The 27,313-nt window shown below is 54.3% G+C and overlaps 1 protein-coding gene across 8 annotated transcripts in view; it reads left to right on the plus strand.

Moving 5' to 3' along the window:
* The window catches only part of Gsg1l (GSG1 like), a 196,427-nt gene that overhangs the window by 105,790 nt on the left and 63,324 nt on the right, over window positions 1–27,313 (plus strand). For 6 of the 8 annotated variants that reach the window (XM_087209079.1, XM_087209076.1, XM_087209081.1 and 3 more), the window contains one exon: window positions 18,177–18,329. The exons of 1 other annotated variant lie outside the window; for it this stretch is intronic. In XM_087209079.1, coding sequence (XP_087065205.1) covers window positions 18,177–18,329 — 153 coding nt within the window. Of the gene's footprint in view, window positions 1–223; window positions 359–18,176; window positions 18,330–27,313 lie in introns of those variants that run through there. One more of the 8 variants, XM_004856011.4, reaches the window with a different exon arrangement.

The raw sequence follows: 27,313 nt of genomic DNA on the forward strand, positions 1-27,313 counted from the left end.
GCATGGTTCAGATGGTAGGATACAGAGACATGTAAATGAGACAAAATCCCACGTCCATGCGGCTTAGGCTCTCAAAGACAGAAACACACTTTCAGGGGAAAGTCCTCAACCATATGGTGCCATTAAATGATGATAAATATGCAGAAAAGTAAAGCCTGGGTGAGACGTAGAGTGCATGGACTGAGAAGGTGTGCTTGTTCCAGGGGCAGGGCCGACCGGGCCTCATTGAGAACTGACAGTTGGGCAGGATCTGAAGGGAGTTGAGGAACAACAGGAGGATGTCAGCGGGTGAGCAAAAGGCGCAGCAAGTACAAAGGCCCTGTGACAAGAGAATGCACAAGCACAGCCAAGCAGCAAGGTCAGTAATGTCTGGGGTAAAGAAAGAGAGTAGAACGAGATGAGGGTAGAGAAAAGAAAGGTGGCCAGACTGCTACCCTAGTGGGATCCTGGGTTCCCGATGCCAAGATGTACTGAGGGAGTGTGTCAGACTGGTGAGGGGCAGGGTATGGCAGCTGCAAGGGAGGAGGCAGGCAGTGTCTCAGAGGAGCACAGTCTCAGTCCTCTCCTGGGCTCAGGCTGGGCACTGCAGGGCCTGGGGAGACTGAGGCAGGCTCCCCACTGTGTAGAGGGGGGTGCTCAGCTGTGTTCGTGCCAGGGTGTGTTGGAGCGTCTGATAGGGAGACGGGATTGTGAAGCCTGCACGAATAACAATAAGACTAGCCCAGGGTTTACAGCTAGCGGGGCCCCAGCAGGGGTGGGCTGGGCCGGAGCAGAAGGGCAGCCCCTGGCCAGAGCTGTGCTCTGCCCTCTCAGCCCTGTGCAGCCTTCGTCTGGTGCAGCTCCTCAGCCTCAGGACCCAAGTGACCTGGTTCAAATCCCAGCCTGCGCCTACTACTGTGAGACCTGAAGCAGGCCCATGAGCCAGCTGGGGCCCCAGTCTCTTGCTGTCAATTGGGGTGACTGCAGGACATACCCTGCAGTGGTTTGGTGGTGACTAAATGGGCTGAAATGAGCCAGGCGGTCAGACAGTGTCGGCCATACACAGGTGCTCTGTAAATAGTCGGCCCTGGGTCTGTGGGTCTGCATAACTGCGGACCAAAAATGTTCTGGAGAAAATCGCATCTGTCCTGAACACTTACAGACTCTTTTCCTGTCGTGATCCCCTAAACAGTGCAGTGTGGCGACTGTTTACACAGCATTCACATTGCACTGGGCTTTATAAGTGATCTAGAGATGATTTACTGTCTACCGGAGGAGGTGCGTAGGTTGTATAAAACACTGCGTCACCTACCTTGAGAGACTGGACCATCTGCAGATTGGTATCCACAGGAGCCTGGAGCCAGGCACTGCAGCCGAGGTAGCTTTTATTAGTTAAATTATTTCTCTTGAAGAGAATTGTTTGTTTCTCCTGGATATCACAATATTTGTCCTTGTCCCAAATATGGCTGAGACCAGGAGGAGCGAGGGAGGATGCACATTATTTAATTGCTCTGTGCTCGTGGCCAAGTTACATTGCTTCCCTGAGCCCTGCGTTCCGAGGCAGCACCCGTCGGCAGTTCCTTCTCCTAGAAGGCAAGGGAAAGGTCCTGGCCCCTGGACCAAAGCCTTAAAGTAGAGGCAAATAACTGCATCACCTGAGACAAGCAACAGAGTGACAAGAAAGGCCATGCAACAGGGTACACCTGGCACCGAGATGAGCCCTCTCAGCTATCTGTGAGGTAGGAAATATTATCACCGTCCCCAATTCAGGCAAGGAAACTGAGGTTCAGACAAGGCAGTGGCAGTGATGGGCCCAAAGTCCCCAGAGCTGACCGGTGATGGTGCCAGGACCTGAACCACACAATTGGACCCCGCCTGAGCACCCAGAGGTGCTGCAAGGGCACAAAGAGTGAGCTAGGTGCCCCTGTGCTGGGAAGAGGGTTACTGAAGACCTCCATGGGAAGAAACACTGAGCTGGGTATTGAAGGATGTATAGGAGTCGGCCAGGCAGTCTGCTATGGTCTGAATGTTTTTTCCCTTTCAAAAATTTCCTGCTGGAAACAATCCCCTGTGCAGCAGTGCTGGGAGGTGGGGCCTTCAGAGGTGTTTAGGCCGAGAGACTTCTGCCCTTTCTGAGTGGCTCAGCACCTTTATAAAAAGGGAAGGCCAGAGCGAGCTCACTCTTAGGCCTGCCCCTTCTACTGAGGGTTGAAGCAGCATGACGGGCTCCACCAGGTGCTGGTCCTTTGAGCTAGGACTCCTCGACACCCGAACTGAGAGAGAATGCCTCTAGCATGTCCTTGTAATGATGCAGGCTCGGTATTGTGTTCCAGTCACACAAAATGGGCCAGGACACAGATCAAGGTGGGACTGGGAAGGGCCAGGCAGAGAGCACCATACGAAGGCTGCAGGTGACTGGGGTCGCGTAGGGTGTGTCACAGCAGGCTCGTGAGTGCCCACTGCCCTCAGCGGGAGGAGAGAACAAGACTGGTGCTCATACACCTGGGGTGCTGGCCAGTGGTTCTGTCTCGCTAGACTGTCACTGCTCTGGCTGCCTCGACTGGGGTGAATGGGGCCGGCTCTGCTCTGGGGTCCTTCAACCTCAGGGGACCTGCGGTGACGACAGGTGTGTGCTGGCCTGGTGTTTCATCCATTCAAGCCCCAGGGCCGGGAGGGGAGAACTGAGGATACAGGGGATTCAAAGGGTGGGGCGTGGGGAGGCTGCTGACTTGAGCAGGAGTTGGGGAGAGGCCACAGGCCTGGACCGGGCAGTGGCAGTGGGAATGGCAGAGATGGATGACACTACATTTGACCTATAGAAACCAAGAGAGTCAGGCTGAGGAACTGCGCCTGTTACACAGATGCCGCAGATGGGCCTGGGGTGTAACTGGCCCTGGCCTCTGCAGAAAGGTTAATTGCTCAGATCACACAATCTGAAGCTTCTAGAAGTTGCAGAACAGCTCACCAATTAGGGCCCTGAGGTACAGAGCTTTCTGCCTTCCCTGGTCACTCGGCTGGGGCTGAGCAGGGCAGCTGAGAGCAGAGGGACCCGGGACCTACCCCAGGCCTGCGGGGCTGCAGCCCTGGACGGAGACTAACAGATAAGATAAGCCAACATTTTGGGCTGGACAGACACCTTCACTAGGAAGCTGCTTTAGCTGCAAGAGGAAGAAAACTCATCGAAAACAGCTTGAAGCCATGGAGGAATTTATTGGGTCCAGTGACTCTGGGTTCAAGATCTGGTCCACCCACAGCTGGGTCTAAATGCTCCAGCAACGCATTCACCTCCCCGAGAGCAGCATCCCCCAGCCCCAAGGCAAGACCTCTTTGCCGAAGCTTCAGGAGAGACCAAGGACTGGCTCTGATTGGCGTAGGTGGAGTCACGTGTCCACCCCTGAGCCAATCACAGAGGAGGACCACAGCCCCGCCCCCGGAGCTGGAAGGATTAGGAGAACGCGAGCCTCGGAAGGAAGGGCGAGTGAGCCCCAAGCTGGCCCGGGGCCCAGGAGGGTTGGCGGCGGTGGTGGAGACAGTGGCAGCACCCACCCGGGTCTTCGGAGCCGCCCTGGGGAGGGGAGGGGAGGGGGCTTGGGAATAACCGGTTGAGTTTTACTGATGAGGAAAACTGAGGCGAAAGTAGGATTGCAAAAATAGGAAAGCGGTTGGGAAGACAAGGAAAGAGACGCCACAGTAGGAGAGCCCGGGATAGGAAGGTGGGCAGGCTGAGGCCGTCTGCATCTCCCCTGAGGAACTTCGATTTGAGCGGAGACCTGAGAAGGGGCACCAGCCATGTGAGGAGAAGAGCAGAGAACATTTAAGAGGGAACAGCGAGGTGCAGACGGCCCCAGACGGAAGCAGACTCGGTCTTTCGGGACCCAGGTTGATGGGCGCACTTTTTAATTTGGGAACAGGGTCTCACTTGGTAGTCAGGCTGCTCTGGAACTAGGGATCCTCCTGCCTCCTCCCAAAAGCTGGGAAGTACAGGCATGCAGCACTGCGCCCAGCCTCAGCGTTCCCTTTTGCCGGGTGCCTTCCCACGCGGGGGTGCCCCAGCAGGCTGTGGAGGCCCAGAGGCCACACACCTGCTTTTGCCTGCACTAGCCTAAAAGCCACACGTGTGTCTGCTCAGTGCCCGGTGACCAGGACGAATCGCACAGCCCTTCTTGTCTGTAAAGAAGCCTAGGAAATTCTCAAGGCTTCTGAGTGAGAAATAAATGCTTCTTTGAGGGAAATCCACTTTCCCTTCACCATCTTCTACAGGCACTCTTGTTTGAAAAATCTTTGCTTAATATGCCAGCTTCAAAAGCTGCCTCATGGGTGTTTTAATCTAGATTTTATTGCTAGAAAGGTGGAATCTATTTTTCTGTATGATTTTGCCTAGGTGGTTCCTTCTTTTGTGAACTGTCTGGAAGCCTAACCTTTTGGGCCTCCTTAAACATAATTTTTTTTTGAAACTTGAAACATGAAGCATTTGGAAGCTGCGATCTCAAAGGCCCCCGTCCAGCTTGCTTATTCCCTCGGATTCTCTGATCTTTAAAAATACCAAAGGAAATGCCATTTATATTGGCAAAAGCTTTGTGGGTGCCTCCCAGATGAGAGAATAAACCCCGGAGTTGGCGAGTCTGGATATTTTTAGGCTCCTCTGCCAGACTGATAAAGCCACGATCTCTGTGGTCACAGTGGGGGAGGGGCGCCAAGGAAAGGCTGTCTGCTGCCCCATCACAGAATGGAGGCCCTGAGCGCAGGGAGCCTCAGCAGGACCTGCGTGGCCTTCCCTCCCTCACAGGACGAGTCCTCTCAGCCAGAGGGTCGAATCCGCTGTGTCCTCCCAGAGTTCTGCCCACAGACATTTCTTCCATCCTGCTAATCAATGCGAGTAGCCTCTCCTCCTTTGTGTGTTCTAGCTGGGGCCCAGTAGGAGTTAAAGAAACAGCTGCTGAGCCATGTGTGGTGGTGCACACCTGTCATGCAGCACTCTTAGAAGCTGAGGCAGCGGCTGGAGATGTAGTTCAGTGGTGCTGCATCCACCTGGCAAGCTCAAGGTCCTGAGTTTGATTCCCAGTACCAAGAAAGAAGCTGGGACAGGAGGGTTGCAAATGCAAGCCTACTCTGGGCAATTTAGGGATTTAGCAAAATCCTGTTGTGCCCCCGACCCCCCAGTGCTGAGGATACAGCTCAGTGCAAAGGCCCTGGATTCGGTCCCTAGTATGCCAAAACCAAAACAAAGTGCGCTGGTAAGCATCAGGTAGCCGAGTCTGGAGCCCAAGCTCTGCCACAGCTGTGTGGCCTGGTTCAGTCTTGTTCCCCAGGCACTGTCCTCAGGGGACACACAGCAGTGGAGTGTGACTCGTCTTGCCTGGAGATGCCTTAGCCTTGGTTTCCTCCTGCAAGAGACCCTGTGGCTTCATGGTCCCCATGGTGGCCCCCATAGGCAGGGTGACTCCTGCTTCTCCTCCCTGTCTCTGTGTGGCAAGCTCTTGGATGAGACCCTGTCAGTCCCCTTGGGACCAAATGGCCTCCTGTCCCTGGTCCCAGCTCTCAGTTTGGCCTCTGGGTCCAGCCAGGGCCCCCGATCCCTTTCCTGGACCCCTCTCATCTCCCAAGACTTGTGAGAGGCAATGCCACCTCCAGGGACCCTCGAGACTCCTACCTGGCCGTGCCACTCCCTTCTCAGCCCCACAGCCTGCTCCCTGGTGCCTGGCAGGTCAGCCCACCCAGCAGCAAAGAGGAAAGGAAGGGTTACGCTCACCAGAGCGCCCCAGGCCCTGGGCCCCGACCCCTGGACATTGCTGACCCCTCCTGACAGCCCTGGAGGTGGAAATACTATACTGCGTCTGTACTGAACATGTACAGACTTCCTGGTCCGTCTCCCCTACATAGTACAGGACACAAGCATTTGCCCTGGCTTCGGTCTTCAAGCCACCTGAAGACGATTTAGAGCATTCGGAAACGAGCATAGGATCTGTGCACACCCTACATCATCTATAAAAGGCCTGAGCATCTGTGGGGTTTGGTACCAAGGGGGGCCCGGGACCCACCCCAGGGACAGCTGTGTCTACCCCATGTCTCCTACAGCGGGCCAGACAGTGTCTCTGAGGACGGTGCTGGGCAAGACAGAGGGGACGTCTGGCTGTGGGGACTGTCCTTACAGAGCGGGCGGGCCAGACGTGAAACGCCATGCAGTTTCACGCAGCGCAGCGAGGACAGGGGAGCAGTGGGGAAGGAGGAAAGTGCCTGTGTGACGGGGCGACGCTGAAGTCTGCTGTCGGAAGTGAGCAGCGGCCCCGGGGCCAGCGCCTTCTGGGCAGAGGGCACAGCCAGTGCAGAGGCCCAAGGTGGCTGTGGTGGCAGGGAGCTGCCTGGGTGGCCGAGAGGAGGTGAGCGGGGACGGCAACAGCAGGCATCGGCCTGGCAGCTGCTAGAGCCCTGAAAGCCAAGTTGGGTTTGTTCTGAGTGTGGTGAAACACACCCGAATGTCGCAGCAGTCGGGATTGGATATATTCAATTTATTTTTGCTGTACTGGGAGTTGAACCCAGACCCTTCTCATTGAGCTATATCCACAACCCTTTGTAATTTCTTTGTTTTGAGACAGGGTCTTGATAAATTGCTAAATTGCCTGGGCTGGGCTCAGATTTGCGATCCTTCTGCCTCAGCCTCCCAGAGTACTGGGATTATAAGCATGCACCAGCATGCCCAGCTCACATTTATATTTTTAAAGGATGCTTCTTTCTCATGATAAGGGCTGTGCCTCAGACCCTCCCAGGGCACTCGCTCACAGTGTACAACCCAGACCCTTTTCATACCTGCAGCATCAGATTTCCTGCGGGGGGCTCTGCCCCGGAGTCTGGGCAGGGAGCCGAATTCCAGGAACCCTAGGACTTGGGTGGCAGAAGACTCCATCTTGAGCCTGACCAGCCTCTTGTTAGCAGTTTGCGTTTCACATTTCCCTCTGTGAGGCATGGAGGCGACAAATCTCACTGAGACTTCCTGCACCTGGGCCTTTGTCACCAACAGAATCACAGGCTTTCCTGTCACCTAGAGGGTTTGCAGACATCTTGAGATATCGCTTCCTTCCTTACTACTTTGAAGTGACAACAGTTATTACCCACATTAGATCTTGTTATTTCATGCATTAACAATGAATATTAATATTGCACATCTCATTTAAACCATGTTCCCATAACTCCATTTCACTTTAATCTGTTTCCTTTGCCAGTTTCTGTATGTTTGCTGTGTGCATTTAAAAGCATTATTTCAGAAAGGACTAGAGGCTTCACTGGGTGTCAGAGGGGCCTAGAGCCGGGACAGGGAGCAGAGAGCTGCCCTGCAGAGCTGGCGGGGAGGCTCAGACAGGCCCGGGTACCACGCCCGCCCGCCCCTGCCAATGCTGTGTGACCTCAGGCAAGTCACTGTCCCCCTCTGCCACAGTCCTCCCCTGTAAGACGGACTCTCTAGCCCCTGCTCAAATGCTTGTTGCCAGGAATCCGCCTGCCCTCTGGGGTCTCTCAATCCCGGCTCCGGCCCTCACTAGCTGTGCTCTGCACTCGCCCACCTCTCACTAGCTGACTCCTCTGTGCCTGGTTCCTCTCCTCTAGCCAGGGAGGGCGAGTTTCTGTTCATCCCCGGGGCAGCATGGAGCCTGTGTGTGTCTCACAGCTCACTTCCCCCGGGGGCTCCAGGGGTCGCTTTCCAGTCCTGTCCACCCCGTGTCCCCCATGGTGCGCCTCTCTGCAGCCCCCTCGGTCCTCACCCCCCGCTGAGATGGGCCAGGAAGCGGAAGCGGAGGCTCCCTGAGACGACACCCATGGCCACACAGGTCTGGAACAGGGCTTGGCGGGGGGAACCAGAAACTGTTTCCTCCTCTCCCGCCCTGCGCAGGGACCCCCACATCATGCGCATGGACTTGTTTTCGAGGTGCAGTCGGGGGTGACAGGAGGGTCGTGAGGGGGCACAGAGGGTGCAGGCCTTCCCCAGGGCCCTGGGCCTCCTCCCTGGCCCAGCCATCTGTCCTCAGCCTGCACACCTGGCTCGCTCTCCCCTCCCAGCGCTGCCTGCCGCTCTCCTGATGAAGGGCCGGTCTCTGCTACCTACCCGCTTATCCCTTCCAGGTACCCGCCCTTTGGGTAGTGCCACCCACACCCAGGGGGGCACCCTCAACCCCAGCAGCACACACCCCAGGCACAGCCACCTCTGAAAAGCCCCACCTACGGCTGCGTGCGGCCTGGGGGGGACATTAGACAGTCGTAACAGGACCTCACCTGTAATCCGGGTGTCTCTGGGGTGTGGCCCTCGGGCTTTGGGGCAGGGATGATGTGGGGGGTAGGGACTGTGGCAAGCCAGAGCGCATTGCCCGCCGGGAGGGAGTGGCTGGTTGACAGCTTCTGCACAGCCCTGTCTCCGTCCCTTTGCCAGTGCAGCAACCCTGGGGTGGAGATGGACAGGCAGGCCCTGGGCCCGGGGAGGACCCGCCCCAGGTCGCCTGTGAACCCCACTTCAGACTTCCATGTTCTCGGGCTCCTCTCCCTCTGCTTGCCTCTAGCCCAGTCCCTGTGCACCACAGCTCATTTTGAAGTTGGTTTCTGGTTCCTGAAGGGAAAAAAAATCACTGTTGCCTGATGCTGAAGGCCAAGGTCACTGTGACACATCTCACATGCTCAGCGACTGTCCCCAGATTCCAGCAGAGCCATTTCTAAAGGGCATGTCTGTCAGAGCTGTTTCTGAACTGACAGAGACCAGAGCCTTGTGGAACTAGGGGGGCAATAAGGCATTGTCAAAAGTCGTTCCAATGACAAACTAGTTTGTTCAATCGTGAGTCTCCCAAGAGGGGGAAAGACTCACTTCTCAGGGCCGCTCATCAGCTGGATATGCCAGAGTCTGCCAAGGAAGGCCCTACAGTGCACCAAGGACAGGCCTGGCAGGCTGCAGCCACTGTCTTGTTTAACCTGCTGGAGCCCTGTGAGGTCAGTAGTGTGGACTCCACTTATAGCCTGAGACAGAGGCCCCGAGAGCTCAGGCAAGGGTTAAGGTCAAATGCAGACCTGTGGAGCCCCAGTCTAGGTTCTGCCCAGCACAGCGAGGTACCACGGCAGGGTAGACCAGCTTCCTTTGTATGGGGTCTGTCTGGGGCTGCGAGGGCCTGGGGAGGTCAGGAGAGGCTTCCTGGAGATGGTGACCTTGAACAAGGAAGGGAAGGGCCCTTGTCCTCTGTTGTGCCTGTGACAAATGACCATGAACCTGACGGCTTAACACAGCATGGATTCTTACTTCTGGGGGCAGGATCTGAAGCGAGTCCCTTGGGGCCCAAAGTGTCACCAGGTCTGTGTGCTTTTCCAGGTGCTCCGGGGGACTTGCTCTCTTGCCTTTCCCAGTTCTGGAGGCCATTGTGTGCCTTGGCTCCTGGCCCCATCACTCTGACCTCTGCTTCTGTGTCACTTTTCCACTTCCGACACTGACCTTCCTGTCCTCATCCTGCATAATCCAGGATGGTGTCGCCATCTCAAGATCTTAATCATATCGGCTAAGTCCCCTCTGCTAAGCAAGGTGGCACGTTCGAAGCCTGCGGATGAGGATGTGCACGTCTGTGAGGGAGCCCCAAGGGGCAGGAGTGTGGAGGTACGAGAGTGTCCCACGCACAGCTGCTTCCTCCTGGCTGGTGTAGGCTGGAGGGGAGCAGGGCTGCCTGGGATCCACTTGGCAAGGCCCTCAGTGCCACACGAAGACATTTGGATGTGCATCTGAATCACGAGGGACCTGGTGACCTGCAGACTTGGAGCCAGGAGAGCCAAACCTCCGGCAGCCCCTGGCGAGGCTGAGGGGCTGGTGTTCGGCTCTTGCTTTGAGTCACAGGCTGCACAAAAGGGTCCTCTCAAAAAGATGGCTATGCAGAAGGTCTGCCCAGGCTCTGTGTTTCTGAAGAGCATGTTTGGCACTGAGGTGGCATTGTGTCCCCAAGAGCTGTTACCCAGCACTTTCGTGCATCCTACAGAGTAACACTGATGGTCTCCACTGTGACCTTGAGTCAAAGCCTAAAATGTCTCCTGCCTCGTTAGAGCAGGATTCAGAGCGTTGTAACCTGGGGTCGCTCACCCTCTCGGGCCTCGGTGGAAAGGCCATGGGGTGCACTGTGCAAGACAACATCCCGGAAGAGCTCTCGGACCCACGCTGTCGGCCCGGATAAGCCGCGCTGGCTGTATGAGCTGAGTGCCCCTCCTTTGCATCTGACTCTGAGAATCAACACCCTCGTCCATTCGGGGGAGGCCGTGGTGTTTGCTAGAATCACCAGCCTAGAGAAAGCTGGGGTGCTGAGAGCTGGCTGTTCTCATGTAGATATCGGGGGACCATCCAGGCTCTTAAAATGTCGTACTGGGACACAGGTGACTTCAGACATTGTCGTATGTGAGGCTGTGAACTCAAAGGCTCAGGAAAGCCAGGCAGGACTGTGAGCACCTCTGCTGGCCCCAGGGTGTGCCCTGGCTGAGGGACGGCCCTGGCTCAGCCTCCCAGCTGTCCCTACGTGAGGACAAACGTCCAAGACCACTGCAGCCACACGGCTTGCAAACAGAATTCAGAGATCTGGATTTTTACGTAAAGTTTCCTATTTTTAAATGCTGATAATGAATTCAGATAGTTAAAAAAATACTGTGTGGGCCAAACGAGACACTTCTGCATGCTGGATTCAGCCTGTTGGTGGTTGTTTGAGAACCACTTGTGTGAGTTAGGGGGTGGGGTGCAGGGCACCGAGGCCGGCGGTGGCAGAGGGATCTCCCAGAGGTCTGCAGCACCAGGCTTGGAGCTAGGGTTCGGACGTGCGGAGGGCTGGGTCCCACTGCCTCATCCCTTCCCCCAAACCTGGGTCCCTTTGCCTCTGGTGCAGCCAATTGGTCCCCAGTTTCCTGACAAAAACGGCCCCATGGGTGGAAGGTGCTTCCCACCCCGCCCTGCCCCAGTCGCTCTGTGACTGGCTCCGGAGCTGCTCCCCATGGTTCCTGGAGCCCCGGCCAAGGTCCCCGGCTCTAAGCTCCCAGTGTTGACATTTCGGAAACAGCGGCTGTCACGGAGCTGGTTCCAGCCTGGAGGTCTGGAAGCTTTTGCAAGATGCCGCATGCTCGCATGCTCGGTGTGAGGGGCGGATCACTGATCTCACCGCCCCAGGCCACTGTGCCGTGACTTATTGATCTCGTGTATTAAACTGATGGATTTTCTTGAGAGAAAAAAGTGCTTTCTCTTGAAATGGCATTATATCTTGGGATTTCATGTGACTCAGCAACAACTCCAGTCCGATCTTCAGAGTGGCTTTGCCTGTCTAACGGCTGAGGAGCATTTGTCCCAGGCCTCTCTGTCCTCCCAGCTCCGCCGTATCAGGAACAGCCAGCGCCGTGAGCAGGGCTCTGGGAGACCCTCGGGCCGGGGCACCTGACTCACAGTGGGCTCTCCCAGTCCCCACGGCCTTCTGTGAAGTGGACTCGTGGTGAGAAGACTGAGGTCTGACTGGGGCACGTTGCCCTCTCAGTCTCTCTTCTAGTGCAGCCCAGATGGGCCGGCCGATTCCCACGATGCCCACTCTGCTCTGCCTCCCACCTCGCGAAGGGGTTACAGTCATCACGAAGCAGTACTGGGGCTGTGTCCCCCACTCCGTGACAGCCGTGCGCCTGGTCTGGGGCTGCCCCTAAAACAGGGCACACACTGAGGGATCCGCACAGACCCAGCCGGGCCCCTTCAGGCTGTACAACAGTGGTCCCAGAAGGTTCTAGTGGAGCTGAAAAACTCCTGTCTGCTAGCGACATCGTAGCTGGCCTACGTCACAGCATGTCACCTGCTGGTCATGGTGCTGATGCCACGGGCCTGCTTGAATACAGCTGTGCAGAGTACACACTTGACAGGAAACAACTGTGCTACTGGCTGACGTATCCTCTACACTATACTTTGCATTATTAGATTATGCTCTCTCATCTTGTGAAAAAAGAGCTTACTGCAAAGCCACATGCCTGTGGCAGTGGCAGCAGCCTCTACCCGTGTTTCTGGTGTCTCTTGGTTGCATCAAGAGGCTGTGTGGTACGACTGACCCACAGCATCCTGGCGTGTGTAAGTGCACACGGTAATGTCCCTACAACAGGATCGCCCAGCAGCGCAGCTCTTGGAATGCATCCCCAGCTTTAACAACACCTGCCTGTAATTGCTAATAATTATACTTATTCACAAGTAATCCTCGTACTGTACTTTTCGGAACACTTTCCAGTGTCAGGCTTGTGTGATTTCCAGGTACTGTCTCATTTCGTGCTCATGGCCTGTCTGGGATGCCCATTTTTCAAATGAGGACCCTGAGGACAGAGAGGTGAGGCCCCACTGGAGGTCACATGGCCGAGACTTGGCTCCCGCCAGGGTCTTCTCCTCAGCCTCGGAGCTGGCCCTGGCATCTCTCCACAGGGCTGGACAGGACGGAGGAGAAATCACTCTTGCAAACCCATCAGCTCCATCAGTGGAGGGTCAGAGTGGGCCTCAAGAAGCTGTTTTTTAAAAAGGCAAAAAGTGCAGCTAACAGGATTAGCTGTCACCTCACGGGCCCCAGGCCTGATGAGAAATCATTTCATTTCTTCTGCCCCTGAAGGTCATCCATTCCGTGTCGCAGAGCGAACCATTAGTGGCACGTCTCAGAGACTGGGGACAATCATCTCAGTGATTATGGAGCCTCTCCTACATCTCGAAGGTGCAGGCTGCCGGCCTCTCATCACTCCCACTTTCCCTGTCCTCGAACCTGAGTCCCATGGCAGTAGCAGGAAGGAGCAGCCACTGCAGGCCAGGCAGGCACTGCCCCGCTTCCCAGGTGTTTACCCCGGATGACCTGCTCTCGATTTGCCACCCTCCAGCACCTGCCACCTTCGCACTGGCCCAGTCTTTCCTTAGATGGATGCAGTCTTTATATTACATTTAAGGGGGGCTTCAGTGAAATGGGTCTAAACCTGTGTGTGCGTTAGTGTCACCGGTGGGGCCCATTAACACGCAGAATGGGCCTTCAGGCCCGAGTTTCTGATTCAGCAGGTGTCATGTGGGGTCTGCAAATCTGTTCCACGTGGCCCTGATCTGCATCAGAGGACACTGATGTCGTTGGCCAGGGCAGCATGGAGATCGCTGGCTTAGAGCTTACTCCAGTGGACACCAGTATTCATTACCATAAAAGTTAGGTCAGTGAGGGCCTCTGCAGGAATTCTCCGGAAGCCCAGAGAAGGCCCTGTGAGGAAAGAGCTGCCTGGCAGGTGGCTAACAGGCTGGCAGCAGTGGGGAGCTGGTCCTTTCCCAGCTGGAGGAGGAGAGGCAGGGATGGGCTTCTGCAGCCAGGGAGCTGGGACTGTGAGGGCAGCCACAGGGGCGCGGTCTGAGCAAGAGGACAAAGCCAGACCAGAGGCGGCTGTGCCCAGGAGGAGCAGGGGAGAGTGTGGTGCAGGCTTTCTCGCTCCTCCTGTGGGCTGACCCAGGGGGTCGGGCAGGGCAGTGCCCTGGGCCCAGAGCAGCCACCTTGGAGACAGAGGGAGGGAACAGGCCTGGTGAATCACCAGCAAAGGAAGTGCCTGTCATAGTGGTACAGAGGCTGGCTGGGAACTGCAGAAGATTCCAGCCCTGAGGCCCACCCTCCGGCTTTACAAACTGATGAGTGTTAGGAAGGTGCTAAGGACCCATTAGCACCGCCCAGAGACCCTGTGATGGAGCTAATGAGATGGGACCGTGAATGGCTCCTTCTCTCCTCTTTGTTCAATTTGATTCTGGGACTCAACACCACTTTAAACCATTTGTGAGAAAACAAGACCTGGTGGACCAGGCTCAAGGGGTCACCTGCTTCGGGGACTTGGTCACCGCCTCAGGGTGAGGCTGGCTCCCTGCTTGAGGGTGGGGTGGGTGCTGGTGACAGGGGATCCGCAGGCAGAGACACAGATGCAACCCCTGGGAGGGCCGGGAGCCGCTGCTGGTGCAGAGTGGGCCCCAGCCTGCTGAGGGCGCCCCTTGGGGGCGTCAGGTTCGCCCACTTGTCCTCTACCTCCCCAGGCTGTAGCCGAGGCCAGGGTCACCTTTATTTGGCATGGAGATGGCTGAAGCCTCCAGCAGGTTGCTCCTGTCCCCTTGCTGAGACCCTCATTGTGTCGGTACCTGCCTGTCAGCCTCTGCGTGTCCAGTCTGCTAAGTCTGGCCACCTCCCCGTCACACCTGTGGCTGGCTGGGCTCAGGATTGCAGTAACCAAAGGGCCACAGCACTCGACTTAGGGGACTCGGGGTGGTCCACCCAGAAAACCAGGGACTCGCTTGGAAGTGGAGAATAGCCGGGATAGGGGAACGGACTAGGGCACCGCACCTCACGCCCCTGTGTGTCCTGGCCCGACAGCCAGAGTGGGACTTGGAAGTGGCCACTCCTCCTGCAGTCTGCACCCTACCCAGATGCTTCCTGGAAACCGAGGAAAAGGCCAGCTTTGAAGCCAGGCTCTCCCACCGGCCAGCAGTGCACTCCCCAGACCTCCTTCCTCCTCTGTGAACAGGGCCCCATCGCACACTCAGGAGTCAGGGGCCCTCGGCTCAGAGCTGGGCCTGGAGCTCTGGAGCCCAAGTGAGCAGAGCAGCAGTGTTGGCAGGAGGTGGTCTGGAGTCCTAATCCCTGTCCTCCGGGTACTGACAGTAGCTACAAGATTAAATAAGGGAAGAACTGGAGCATGCACAGTTAAGCCGCCTTGGTCAAACTGTGGTCTAGGCGACCATTATCTCAGGTCTGGTTCTGCAGGGCCCTGTAGCACCGGGGACATCGTCCTGCTTGAGGGGGCAATTTTGGTTCTCCTCACAAGTTGTCAGCCTGCCAGGTTCCCATTCCTGGAACCTGAGATAAGCTGGGGGGGGGGCGGGGAGAAATGACTCAGAGAGAAAGAGAGAGAACAGGTGAGGGACAACATGGAGTTAGTTAGGACAATGGCTGCGTCTTCCTCGGGGAAGCCCCTCTCCCAGCATGGGTCACATCTCAGAGCTGACCCAGCCAGAGCTGGAGGACAGAACTGCTGGTCAGCACAGAGAGGGACATAGAAGATCTCAGTCACTCTCTGAGCAAAGATGGGTGGAATGGGCTCCGGTTGTCCAGAACAATCCTCCAAAGACAGAAACGTGCACAAAGGGACCCAGGAGATTGGATGGGATGCTGTCACCGCCCATCAAGACTGGCACAGAATGAGCACCTCAGAAGGTCACCCTTCATTGTGACTATTGCTGCTGCTATTAGCAAACAACAATGATACTTGTTCTTATTATTGTCATTCACTTCTTTGGCTTGAGTGGGCTGATGGTTCCAGACAGATGCTCAGAAATACAGTGAGAAGACAAGGAAATGCATCCAGCATTCAGTAAGGCAGAAGAGACTCGATCCAGCCGGACATCTGTGATCCCAGCTCGATTCTCCATAGCTTAGTTAATTCTGGAGATGCTGGCATCTCAGCCCAAGGGGAGCAGGAGCTGCTGGAGGGGAGGTGGGGGAGGCCTGGCCCAGGGTCCACAGAACTATATGAGCCATCTCAGGCGGAGGGCAGAAAAGGGAGGCAGCGGTATCCGTGGGGAGGGGTGGCTGCCAGCACTAGCACCGCTTCGGAGGAAGCAGGAGAAGCATTAACAGTTCTGAAGGGAAGAAGGCTGCTGGGTGGGGGCCAGCCCTGGGGTGCCCATCCCCTGGCGTGGTCCAGCCCTCCCTGAGTTCCCGCCTCCCTCCCCCGCTGCTGCCTTGGGGGCCGTGAACGTGCGGTGCCGGGAGCTGCTTTAACAACACCCACGCTGCCAAGCATGCTTTATTTGCCTACAGAAGTCTAAGGGATTGCCCAGGGAGATGGGATATGTTTGTAGGAGAGACAGGGAGAGGAGAGGAATTTTCCCAACTCTGAATGCCCTGCTCGGGTAATGGGTGTTTCCGAATCTGGGTTTCATGGAGCAGTGGGGACTCAGAGCTTGCTGTTGGCTTCATTTGTGTTCTAGTTTGCATGTGGAGTGGACCCAAAGGCTTGTGGAAGGCTTGGTCCCTGGCTGGTGGCCCTAGGGGGAAGCAGTGGAAACTTAAGGAGGCAGTGTAGCTGGAGGAAGCAGGGCACTGGGGGTGTGCCTGGGAAAAGGATGCTGGGACCCGTGGCCCGTCTCTCCCTGCTTTCTGTTTGTCATGAGCGGAGCAACTCTGCTCCACCACACAGCCCACTGTGGCATTCAACCTTGTCTCAGACCCAGAGAGACAGGGCCAAGTGACCATGGATGGGAACTGCTGAAACCATGAGCCAAGATAAACCTTCCCTCCTTTAATTCATGTGTCTCGGTCATTTTGTCACAGGGGAGGAAAGCTGACTAACACAATTGGGAAATAGTATTTATCAGACATTCCCAGTGGAAGGGACTACTTGTGTAAAAGCAGATGTAGGAAAGGACATGTTTGATGCTCCAGAATACAGAAAAGCTGAAAAGGAGGACTCTTGTAAGCCATAGAAATTCTACTCCATGGCTTAGGCAACAATGGTGATTAATTGGTTCATGGGACTGAAAGAACAAAGGACTGGCTGCATTAGGCACGACTGGCTCCAGGCTCAAACTGTGTCATCGGGACACAGCCTTCCTCCATCCTGGACTGATGTCCTTAGTGTCGGCTTTACCTGCTGCCAGTGATGTGATCAGTTTCATCCTTCTAGCCTCAAACCTGCTGGAGAGAAGGGCTTCTCTTTCCTAGCAGCTCCTGTCAAAGCCCTGTGGCCAGCTCTGACTGAGTGGGTGGGGCTGGGGGACCATGTCTGACCCTGCTCATCATCCCTGCTCCAAAGCAGGGCCGTGTGGCTGGGAAGGCAAGGTACACAGGTGTGTCTCTAGTTTCACCTTCTATTTGCCACCCCTTTGCTCAGAAGTCTCACGTGCACCCCCAATTTCATTTTTCCCTTTTGACTCTTTCTAGCTTTGACCTCAGTCAGGAACCCTTTGGCTCCACTTCCAGTCACTGCTGAACACAACCCCACTGTGATCCCCTGTGTGCACAGTTTGAACCCTCAGCGTGTGCTGATCACAAACACTCTACAGTGCTGTGCAGATGACTCCTCATGCACAACAAAACCATGAGACGGGTGTTATTATTATCCCCATTTTACAGATGAGGAGACTGAGGCATAGAGAGCTTTATTCCTGAGTCAGTAACTGGAATTTGAGGGACATGGAGCTCTGCTTGGCTAGGAATGACCATATGCCCAAATACTGAGTCAAGACATGGGATAGCTGCCACTGGCCCACGTAGACCAGTAGGAAGAATACTCCAAGAAAAAAGCATGTAGGAACAAGAGGGAATAATATGCGGACCGGGAGGGCAGCAGGTGCCCACTAAATTAGGCTGGAAATGATATGGGGCAATGGGGAGTTGTGCTGTCTTACGGAAGAAAATGTTCAGAGAATAAAGCCTCTGGGAGGGCTGGGGATGCAGCTGACTTTCAGGGACAGCCAGAAGCAGCAGCTTTCATGGCCAGAATGCTTGAACTCTCATCTGAGCGGATCTTTCCTGGTGTACCTCAGTAGCTTTCTGGCAAATTCTGAGAGAAGGGCTTTGGTTGGTCAGCTCTAGGTCAGGTGATCAAATTGGACCAATCAGCTGTGCCCAGGAGGACAGGCTCCCACCAGAGCATGGCAGCTCCTTGGGAGAAGCACAGTGTTGAAGCCCTGGGAGTAGCAATGGTCGTTTCCAGAAAATAGGAGAATAGGATCCAGGGTAGATGAGAGTGTGGTACCCTGGAGGGCAAGCATGCTGTGCATGTGAGGTGGGGGTGCAGGTAACAGAGTCTCGTGAGTGCTGGGTTAACAGTGGAGACATTTGTCTTGAAGTCTGGAATAGGATGGCCCTTGGAGCTGGGGATTGGTGGCCCAGTGAGGGCCTTTTTCCATGGCTCTGCTTAGCAAGTACAGTGCCCCCTGGCCCTGCAGCATAGATGAGTCTTCTTCCAATCTGCCTGGCCGCTTACCAGTCCCAGGATGCCCAGTAATGGTCACCCAAGGGTGTCACACCCTAACTGACAGCGGTTGGGTTCTCAGCCAGTCCCCAGTGACAGGGGCTTGCCTGGTGGCCTTCCAGCAGCCAGGGATATTCTGCAAGTATTCGAGGCCTGGGGGCACGGGCTGGGCGGGCGCAGGGGGAGCCCCAGAGGCCTGACTGGGCCTCTGCGCTCTGTTGCAGGGGTGCTCTGGCTGGCGGTGGTCTCCGAGGTGCTCTACATCCTCCTGCTGGTGGTGGGCTTCAGCCTCATGTGTCTCGAGCTCTTCCACTCCAGCAGCGTCATCGACGGGCTCAAGCTCAACGCCTTTGCGGCGGTCTTCACAGTGCTCTCAGGTAAGGCTGTGGGGCCCCGAGTCCCCCGGGGGTGGGGCCCAGTGGTACCAGCCACAGGCTTGGGCCCAGAGCACCCTTCCCTGAGCCCCGTCTGCCAGCTGTGAAGGTGGCAGCTACCCACCTTGGCACACAACTGCCGGCTGTCGCTCACATGCCAGGCTCTGTGTTGAGTCCTAGGGTCACAGTAATGAGCATGAGCAGGCAGTCCCAGCCTCGTGGGATTTCACACATGTGGGGGCAGGGGGAGATTCACCTGCGATGTCTTCAGTTCCATGACGGGTGGATTTGGGGCATGAGGGAGCTGGAGTGGTTACAGAATGGATGATGGTGTGGCATTCATGGAGCTGAAAAAGAGGAGTCCTTCCTGCTGGCCGGGGCTGCAGCTCAGTGGCAGAGCACTTGCCTGGCATACTTGAGGGCCTGGGCTTGATGCCTGGCTATAACAGTGGGGCCTGTTTGGGCTGAGGAGACATCGGTCCTCTGCTTGATCCTCTGCCTTTGTGAGCTGCAGAGGTGCTGAGGGGGTCCCGGAGTAACTGAGCACATCTGGACACTCAAGTGCAGTACCAGGTGGGCAGAGACACTGGGCAAAGCTATGGAGGTGAGGATTTTAGGAAGAACCTGATGGTCAGCTGCACTGTACAGCCCAGAGCAGCGGAGACAGAAGATGCCAAGGAAAGGCCATTGGATCTGGTGCTCCCGTGCCCAGAGTGGTGCGGCAGACCCAGGTGGTAAGGGGTTAAGCAGGGAGGGTGCCAGCAGGGACGAGAAGACCCCTATAAACCTGCCGTGAGGGGGGTGACGGAGAGAGTGGTGTCCCTGAAGAGCCCTATGTAAATTGAACTTCTATAAATCTAGTAATCCCATTCTTCACGAGTCGGAAGAACTCTCTACTGAATGAGAGTGAAGTGGGGAGCCTCTTGGTAGAGGGAATAATCGCCCCCTGATTGAGGTGTGGATATATAACAGAGGGGTCCCTAGGAGATTAGAGAGCTTAGATTTGAGAAGTTACAGCACATTCCATGGATCAAACCACGTGTGACCTGTCAGTCCCAACACATGGGACTCTGGAGAAAAATATGACGACTGTCATAATACAGTGTCAATCTGACCCACCTCACTCCATTCCCAGCTGTTCAGGACTAAGGACGTGTTGATTTTTTTCCCATCTTTTATTCATTTTCTCCATCAACACCACTGTGGAAGTTTGGGGAGGTGAAGGAAAGACTCACCCCTCGGCCTCCTGGGGCTGGCCATGTCCTAGGGACAGACTCGCCCGTGAGTAGAATGTGCGTGTCGATGTCTGTGCCTGGGTGAATAGGGGCACAGCAGGAGGATGCCCACATTTGCCCAGGCAGTGGAGATGGGGAGGTGGGGTACGAAGAAGGCAACATTTGAGGGGAACTTGGAAATCAGTCGGTTTGCTTGGTGGACCGCTTCGGGGCAGGGCCGTAGGGGTGGATGGGACAGCATAGCCAAAGCCCTCACATATTCAGAATGGCAGGAAGGCAGACAGTAGGGAGAAGAGGGACATTGACAGATGGACCAAGAGAGCTGAGGGAGGGTCTTGATTTTTTAAAAAATATTTTTGCAAAGGTCTTCAGATTTTACCATGCAGGCAGTCAGGAGCCACTGAGGAATTCAGAGCGAGGGGTGACATGGTCCGGTTTGCAGTTTCGGATGATCTCTCTGAGTTCAGGGCAGAACAGGTGGAATGGAGTCTTTAGGAAGGGAGGCTGCAGTGGCCTGTGGGGTGAGAAGCCATGAGGCCCCAGTGGAACATGGTCGGGGACAGGGAGGTGCAGGCACCGCGCCAGAAGTGAGATCGCCAGGCTCGGGGACTGGGAAGGAGACTCAGGGTCAAGGCTTGCTGGCTTGGCATTCCACAGTGTTCACCAAGTCTGTGGACCGAGCTGGGAGAGGAATTCGCTCTTTATTTCTCGAACGTGTACGTGTCCCTGAGCGTTTCTTTCAGCAGACACAGCCTCTGGCGAGAGTCCCCACATCTCACATGGCATTGCCACCCTTGCAGATGTTCTGAAACACACGGCCTCATAAGTGCGGTGTTTACTAAACGCCCTTGAATCGCGTGCGTCGTTTCATATGTTAACTCAGCAGCGCAATGCATCGGCACGGTGTGCACACGGTTTTCCCTTTCGTGGTTTCCTCCGTAATCATAAGAATTGTATTCTATGCAGCTGAAAATATTCTGGGATGGCCCCAGAGGGCCAGAGACCGCTGATCTGGTGACCCCCTTGCCCCAGGCTGGGCCTGGCCTGGAACAGATTGCACAGTGGCCTCATCAAGATGGGGAGAGAGCGGGAGCCATTGGCAGCTGAAGCTCTGCAGGCACCCGGGGCCTGGCCCTTCTCCTGTCTGGAGCTTTCTCTCCTCCTTTCCGCCCCTCCCATCATCCTCAAGCATCCAGCCCTCCCCGGGACCTCCTTACTCCTGTTCCAAAACAAGTCAGTTGTCAGCCCAGGGCAGCCCCTCTACTGCAGCAGCCGCTTGGGGAGTAGAAGGTGTGGACTCCTCCCTCCACCTCAGAGAGCTTATCCAAATTTCACCCTTCCAAAAGCCCAGGTTCCCTCCCAGTGGGGGACTCCTACTGCTAAAGTAAATAAGATCATCTCCATCATTCCAGCGGATAAACAGTGCGGGGCCAGGGAGGTTAATTGAGTCACCCAAGGTCACACAGCTGGTCAATTATGGAGCTGGGATGAAGCTGCCTCCAGCTGCCTTCAAAGCCCCATGCACGCTGCACAGGATCGAACTGTGGGTACGACCGGGTGGGAGGGGGAGGGCCTTTTAAAGTCTGTAGAAAATGGTAACTGAAAAGTGCATCGTGGCCAGATGATGTAATGAGACCAAAGTAGCAAACGGTGGAGAGAAGGGATTTGGCACTGGTGCCCGGCAGATGACGACATGGATGGCCAGGCTACGTGGAGGAGGTGAACTGCAAGGGTGTTACAGAAAGAGTCAGGTAGCTGACCTGCCCGGTCAGCACGAGAGGTGCAGAGGGGCCTGGGGAGGTGAGGGCTTCCGTTGCTCCCATGGGGGAGGCGCTGTGTGTGCCCGGGGAAGGAGCGGGCTGGCAGGGCTGGCCAGAAGCCAGCAACCAGAGCCATCTGGGCGAGATTGGGTTCTGCCATCTGCCGGACCAGCTCAGCCCAAGGTCAGCGCCTTCGAGGGCAGAGGGGAAAGCAGAGGGGCAGCTTGCTCAGCCCGGCCATTAGGGTACTTTATTAATTGATGCAGTTACCAACTAAGTGTGGCCAATCCAATCGCCAGCGCTGAGATTCGACAAAGACTCTCTCCTTTGACCAGTTTGAATCCCGCTCCTCTGAGTCCCCTTGCTGGCCAGGCCCTGACTTGGGCTCTCCCTCCGCCCTCCTAGGTGAGTTTCAGCAAGAATCCCGTGGGATTCCCCACAGCTGATCCCCAAACCCTTGATATCTGAGCAGATTCTCCATCCCTCACCTGGATGCTCTCGCCCTGGCCGGCCTTCAGCAAGATTCCCCCCAAGTCACTTTGGCCCGATCCCCCTCATCCCGTGTTCCTACTCAGTACTTCTCCATCCCCTGGCCCACCCTGCCCTTCCCTAAATCTCCTTTGCCCTTGTATGGATGCTCCTTGATTTATGATGGGCTTTCGGCCTTATAAGTGAGTTAGAAGTTGAAAATACCAAAAACCAAAAAGTGCACTGAATACAGCAAACCTACAGACGCCCTCACTTAGCAACATAGTGCACTGCATAGCGAGGGTGGTTCTCCCGCGTGATCAAAGGGCCAACCGAGCTGCAGAGCATGGCCCCGACCAAGGTGCAGAAAGAGGACTGGACACACATCACCGCCCATTCAGAGTGTGAAGCATGGTTTCTGTTGACCCTGTTTGTTTCACTTTCATCCCATCCTCAAGTCAGGGGGCTAAGTGGAACCAGCCGAAGTCGGGGTGGGGGTGGGGTCGTCTGTCTCCAGAGCCGAGCGCCATCTCTCTCCTTTCCATCAAACACCTGTGGTGGTCCCTCTTGAGCAGTCCCTCTCGCCACCGTTAGCTAAAGCATCTGGCCATTGTCCTCCCCAGTGAATGCGTCCTGAGCTGGCCCTGGGCCAGTTTGCCACTTCCACACGCGCCTCCCGCTCTGTGTGTGATGAAGGCTCGTCTCCGGCTTCCATTCTGTGAGCGTGATTAGAAGATATGGTGAGTGTTTCCAGGCCTTTTGCAGAAGGGATCCAGAGCTGGAGAGGGAGGGAAGTGGAAGTAAAAAGGGCTAAGATATCAGACATTCATGTACCACGCCCCCATGATTAATGTATTTATTTTGTTTTGCAACCATGTACTAATAAAAAAAAACTAAAAACTTAAAAAATTTATTACAGTAAAAACCACATTGCCATGAATCCCCCTCAAAAATATCTCCCCTTGCTTTGAACACACTTTTCCCACTGTTCTTGCCACTTTCTGAAGCAGCTTTAGAGTTCTCTTTGGTGATTGTCTTTAATTGTGCTGTCCTGGCTGCCTTGATGTCCTGAATCCATTCCAAACATTTGTCCTTCATGGTCATTTTGACTTTGAGGAAGAGCCAGAAGTTTCAAGGTACCAGGTCCAGTGAATAAGGTGGATGAGGACACACCTCGGTCATGTTTTTAGTGAGGCTGCCCTCCTGTTGGATGTATTTCTCATCAGTATTTCTGATCTTATCTCATGGGTATTTTTGATCAGTTCTCATGAAAGAGAACTTCCAGAAGTGCTTCAGAAAGTGGCAAGAACAGTGGGATAAATGTGTTCAAATTGAGCAGGTGTGTTTTGAGGGAGATTAATAGCAATGTATGTTTTTAAATTTTAAACATTCACCATATATTTTGATCATCTCTTGTGCAAATGGGAAAACTGACTTACCTGGGGCCACGCCACGTGGCTCACAAGTTGTTGAACCCCGCTGCCTGCCTCGAGGAAGTCCTCTGAGCAGGGCTTAGCCCGGGGATTTCCAGCTGTCATCACTATCATTACTCCTGGATGTCCCTAATGAACTCGGGTGCTGGTGGTGCCCTGGGGCCAGCCCTCTCTTGGTGAAGCTGGGCCATGGTGGGATGTAGATTCTCCAGGGAAGAGAAAAGGGTGTCAGGCCCCAGCACCAGGCTGTCCTACCAACCTGGTGCTCCTGGAGCAGGTGGCTGTAGGCAGCAGGCCTTGAGGTTGTAGAGGCAGGTGAGACCCAGAAGGCTGATGTTGGACCATTGACCAGGGGCTGGGTTTTCAGCAGGTCTGAGCCTTGAGCTCACTCACTAAATGTTCCAGTGTGGACTTGTGGTTTTTTTTTTTTTTTGGTACTGGGAATCGAACTCAGGTCCTTGTGCTTACGAGGCAGGCAGCAGAACCACTGAGCTAAATCCCCAGCCCCCAGTGTGGACTTGTTTTAACATCAGAAGAAACAAATGAACATCATAACAATGAAAAGGATTCAGCTAGATAGGAGGAATAACTTTAATATCCTATAGGTCAGTGGCTGACAACAATTAATTAATTTCATATCACAATAGCTAGTGGAGAGGATTCTGAATGTTCTCAGCACAAAGAAATGATCAGAGCCTGAGCTGAGGGATGTGCCGCCAGCCCTGATGTGATCATTTTACACTGGGTACATGTACTGAAATGTCACATTACACCCCATAAATACATACGTGTCAATGAAAAATATTGGATGAGGGTGTGGCTCAGTGGGGGACACTTCCTAGCATGTGCAGGGCCCTGGATTTCATCCCCAGCACTTCCAAAATAAATACAAATACAGTAAGTAAATTTTAAAGTATTTTAAACTAATAATACCAATAGAAGAATGAATCCAGGTTGCATTAGATTTGTCTTTATACCACTGAACACCAATGAGAGGCCATTTGAAATGCTTCTTTGACAGAGGAACAGGCCCATGGGGGTGAAAGTGCTCAGGGCCCATGAAAACCGTGATGTCACCTTGAAAGCGGCCATAGAGTTTCTTGGGGCCTTAGGTCTGAGCAAGACTAATTCCAGACGGGGAGCTGCTCCAGCTGCCAGCACCTCACACTCCCTGTCTTGTGACTGCGGAAGAGAGCTACTGGCCAAGAAGGTCTGTGAGCCACCCGGTCCCCAGTGACCAGGCTCTTAGTCCCGGAGGGACTTGGAACACAGACTGGGAAGAGTTCGGTGTTTCCTCAGCTCCTCCAAAATCTGAGGCTGATCTGCTTAGGAAACAAGCAAGCCATCCGCAAAGCTCCCCACAGAGCACACTAACTGGGTTTTCACGAAGGACCCCGTGGCACCGAGAGAGACTCATCCATTTCTGGGAAATGATCAGCTGTGTGAAGTCAGCAAGAGGCTATTTTGTTATACAATGAGAAAAGGAAATGTTTCGATAAAATAAAAATTACCAAGGACAAGGTAATTCTTGGGAATCTGAGTTTCAGGCACCATTTAGGGTGTGACGCTGGATGCGGTGGCGCACACCTGCAATCGTAGCTACTAGAGGCTGAGGTGGGAGGATCACAAGTTCCAGGCCAGCCCGGGCAACTTAGCAAAATACTGTTTTAAAAAAAGTGGGGTATGGGCTGGGGATTTAGCTCAGTGGTTTCGCCGCCTGCTGCGCATGCGCAAGGACTCGAGCTCGATCCCTGGTACCAAAAAAAAAAAAAAAAGTGAGGTATGGCTCAGACAGCAGACTCCACTGTGGCCTGGTGGGTGACAGCACCAATGCACGTGGCACTGGGCCTTGGGGAACTGGAGGCTCCAGACCTGTACATCCCAGTGCCCTGCAGGTGCCCAGCGTCAGGAGCTGGCTCGTGCAGCAGGCAGAGAGCTGCTCCCCTCAGCTCATGACCAACCCCAGAGCAGCAAAGCACACGGCTTCCAGGATGGCACATCTGTGGGACCACATCCGGCCTGTCTGGCCCTTTATGGACATACACAAGCTGTGGCCCACCGAGTTTGCCTTTCACTGGCCACCAGGGAACTTGGGTCTGAGTTCTGTGTTGAATCACAGACCCTCCCCTTCCTACCTCGCACTTAATTTCTTGGCCTTTTCGGTATTTTTTTAAAAAAATTATAAATGTATGCACGTTTCAGGAAAAGAAAGACTTGTGTAAGTACTTCAACACTGAATTTTCTGAGACATCATGAGAGTCACACCAGTTACCTTTGTCCTGTACGATGACAAGAGGTGCTCAGAGTGGTGGCCTTGAGCTTCCAGGCTTTTGTTAGTACGTCGAAGTGCCACCTAGGTGACCTTCACCACTGCGATTGCTGCGCAGGTGTTTTCAGTTTCTTCTCAAAGGGCCGCCGTGTGGTGGGTTTTCTGTGATACACGACATCCTCTAGGGTCCCTCGTATGAGAGTAACACGGTCTGTTGAAAAATCATCATAACTATTTTTCTTTTCCTAAACTGTGTATATATTCCTTCGGCAGACTCTGTGTTTATTCATTCATTGTGACATAACAGAAAGAAGCCCACTACATGTTAATAGCATTCTTTCATGAAAAATAAATAAGTTTTCCAAAACTAGAAAAAAATCAGTGAGTGGCATGGTTTTATACTTTCTCAAATTGCTTTAATGTCTAGCTTAATAGAAAGAGAAATTCTCAGAGTTGATAAGAGTAATATGCTCATCATAATGAGAAAGATAATCTTCATTCTTCTTGGATTCTATTCTTAAAGTAGTCTTCCCCTTATCTACACTTTTGCCTTCCATAGTTTCCAAAAATATTAAATAAAAAATTCCAGAAATGAATAATTCCCAAGTTGTACACTGCATGCCCTTCTGAGTAGCAGGATGAGTCTCACACTGTCCCAATCCGTCCTCCTGGGATGGAACTCATCCCTCGGCCCAGGGACCCCACCCCACTCAGTATTTACTGCCCACCTGTTGGTCAGTTAGCCATCTTGGTCATCAGATCAACTGTCCAGGTATCATGGTGTTGGGTTTGAGCAGCCTAAGGCTGCCTCACAGTGGCTTCACCATTCTCGTGTCGCGGAGACCTGTGGGTTTATGGTGACGATGCTTCGTACTGTAAGCCACCACAAACCATTTTAGAATGGGTTTTCTGGGACCACAGTTCCTCCTGCCACCCTGCTGCCTTAACCTCTGCTGAAAGAACACCCCCAGGATGTCCTGCTCCATCTTCTTGCTCTGGCAGCCTGGGTCTCTTGCCCATACCCTGTAGGGCAAGTACTTTCGCTTATTTTTATGTCTAAAAATGCAGAGGGTCCAAGTCAGAGAAATGAGTATTTACAATGTTATTAAAGATTCTTTTGGATGCATGTGAAAAGAACCCAATCGTATTGGGTGAAGGGGAGAAACAGTGGTGGTAGAACTCCGCTGATTCAGCAGTGAAAGTATACAGTGGTTGGGCTCCAGGCATCGCTGCACCTAGGAGATGATATCAGCAGGAATGTATTAGTATCTCTGCATTCTGCTTTCTTCTGTGTACGCATCATTCTTGGTGAGGCTTTGTCCACATGGAGAGAAGGGTGGTCACAAGGTCTTCTGGCTCTGCTAAGATCCCAGAGCTTCTTTCTAATGACTGACTCCTGCTCAGAATTTTCTCCAGGGAAGACTATGATTAGACCAGCTCAGTTCATAACCTCATCCCCAAACCAATTGCCATTATCAGAGGATGAAATAGTTTGATTACCCAGGCCCCCTGGCATGCATGGAGGGGTGCTTAGTCATGGGCAACCAGGGTGGTAACAGGCATTGGCTGCCCTGAGGACAAATCCATCATGGAATTGGGGGGTACCAGAGTCCATGGTAGCACAGAGTCCTCAGGAATGGTAAGGGTCTTCATTTGAGATCCCTCAAAGGAGACCCTAAATTGAGGATTTGGGTGGGAGTTGTTTTCTTGGGAGGTGATCCTGGGAAATATGGCGGGAGAGCTGGGCGGCAGGGCGGGACAGGACAGGAAGGAAGGAAGCCAGGAGAGGAAGTGGGATGCTGGGTGCGAGGGTAAGCGCCCT

This window comes from Heterocephalus glaber, unplaced genomic scaffold (genome assembly GCF_053883595.1).
Source record: "Heterocephalus glaber isolate CG9 unplaced genomic scaffold, H.glaber_assembly_v1.0 deba00000943, whole genome shotgun sequence".
In the NCBI taxonomy this organism is placed as follows: domain Eukaryota; kingdom Metazoa; phylum Chordata; class Mammalia; order Rodentia; family Bathyergidae; genus Heterocephalus; species Heterocephalus glaber.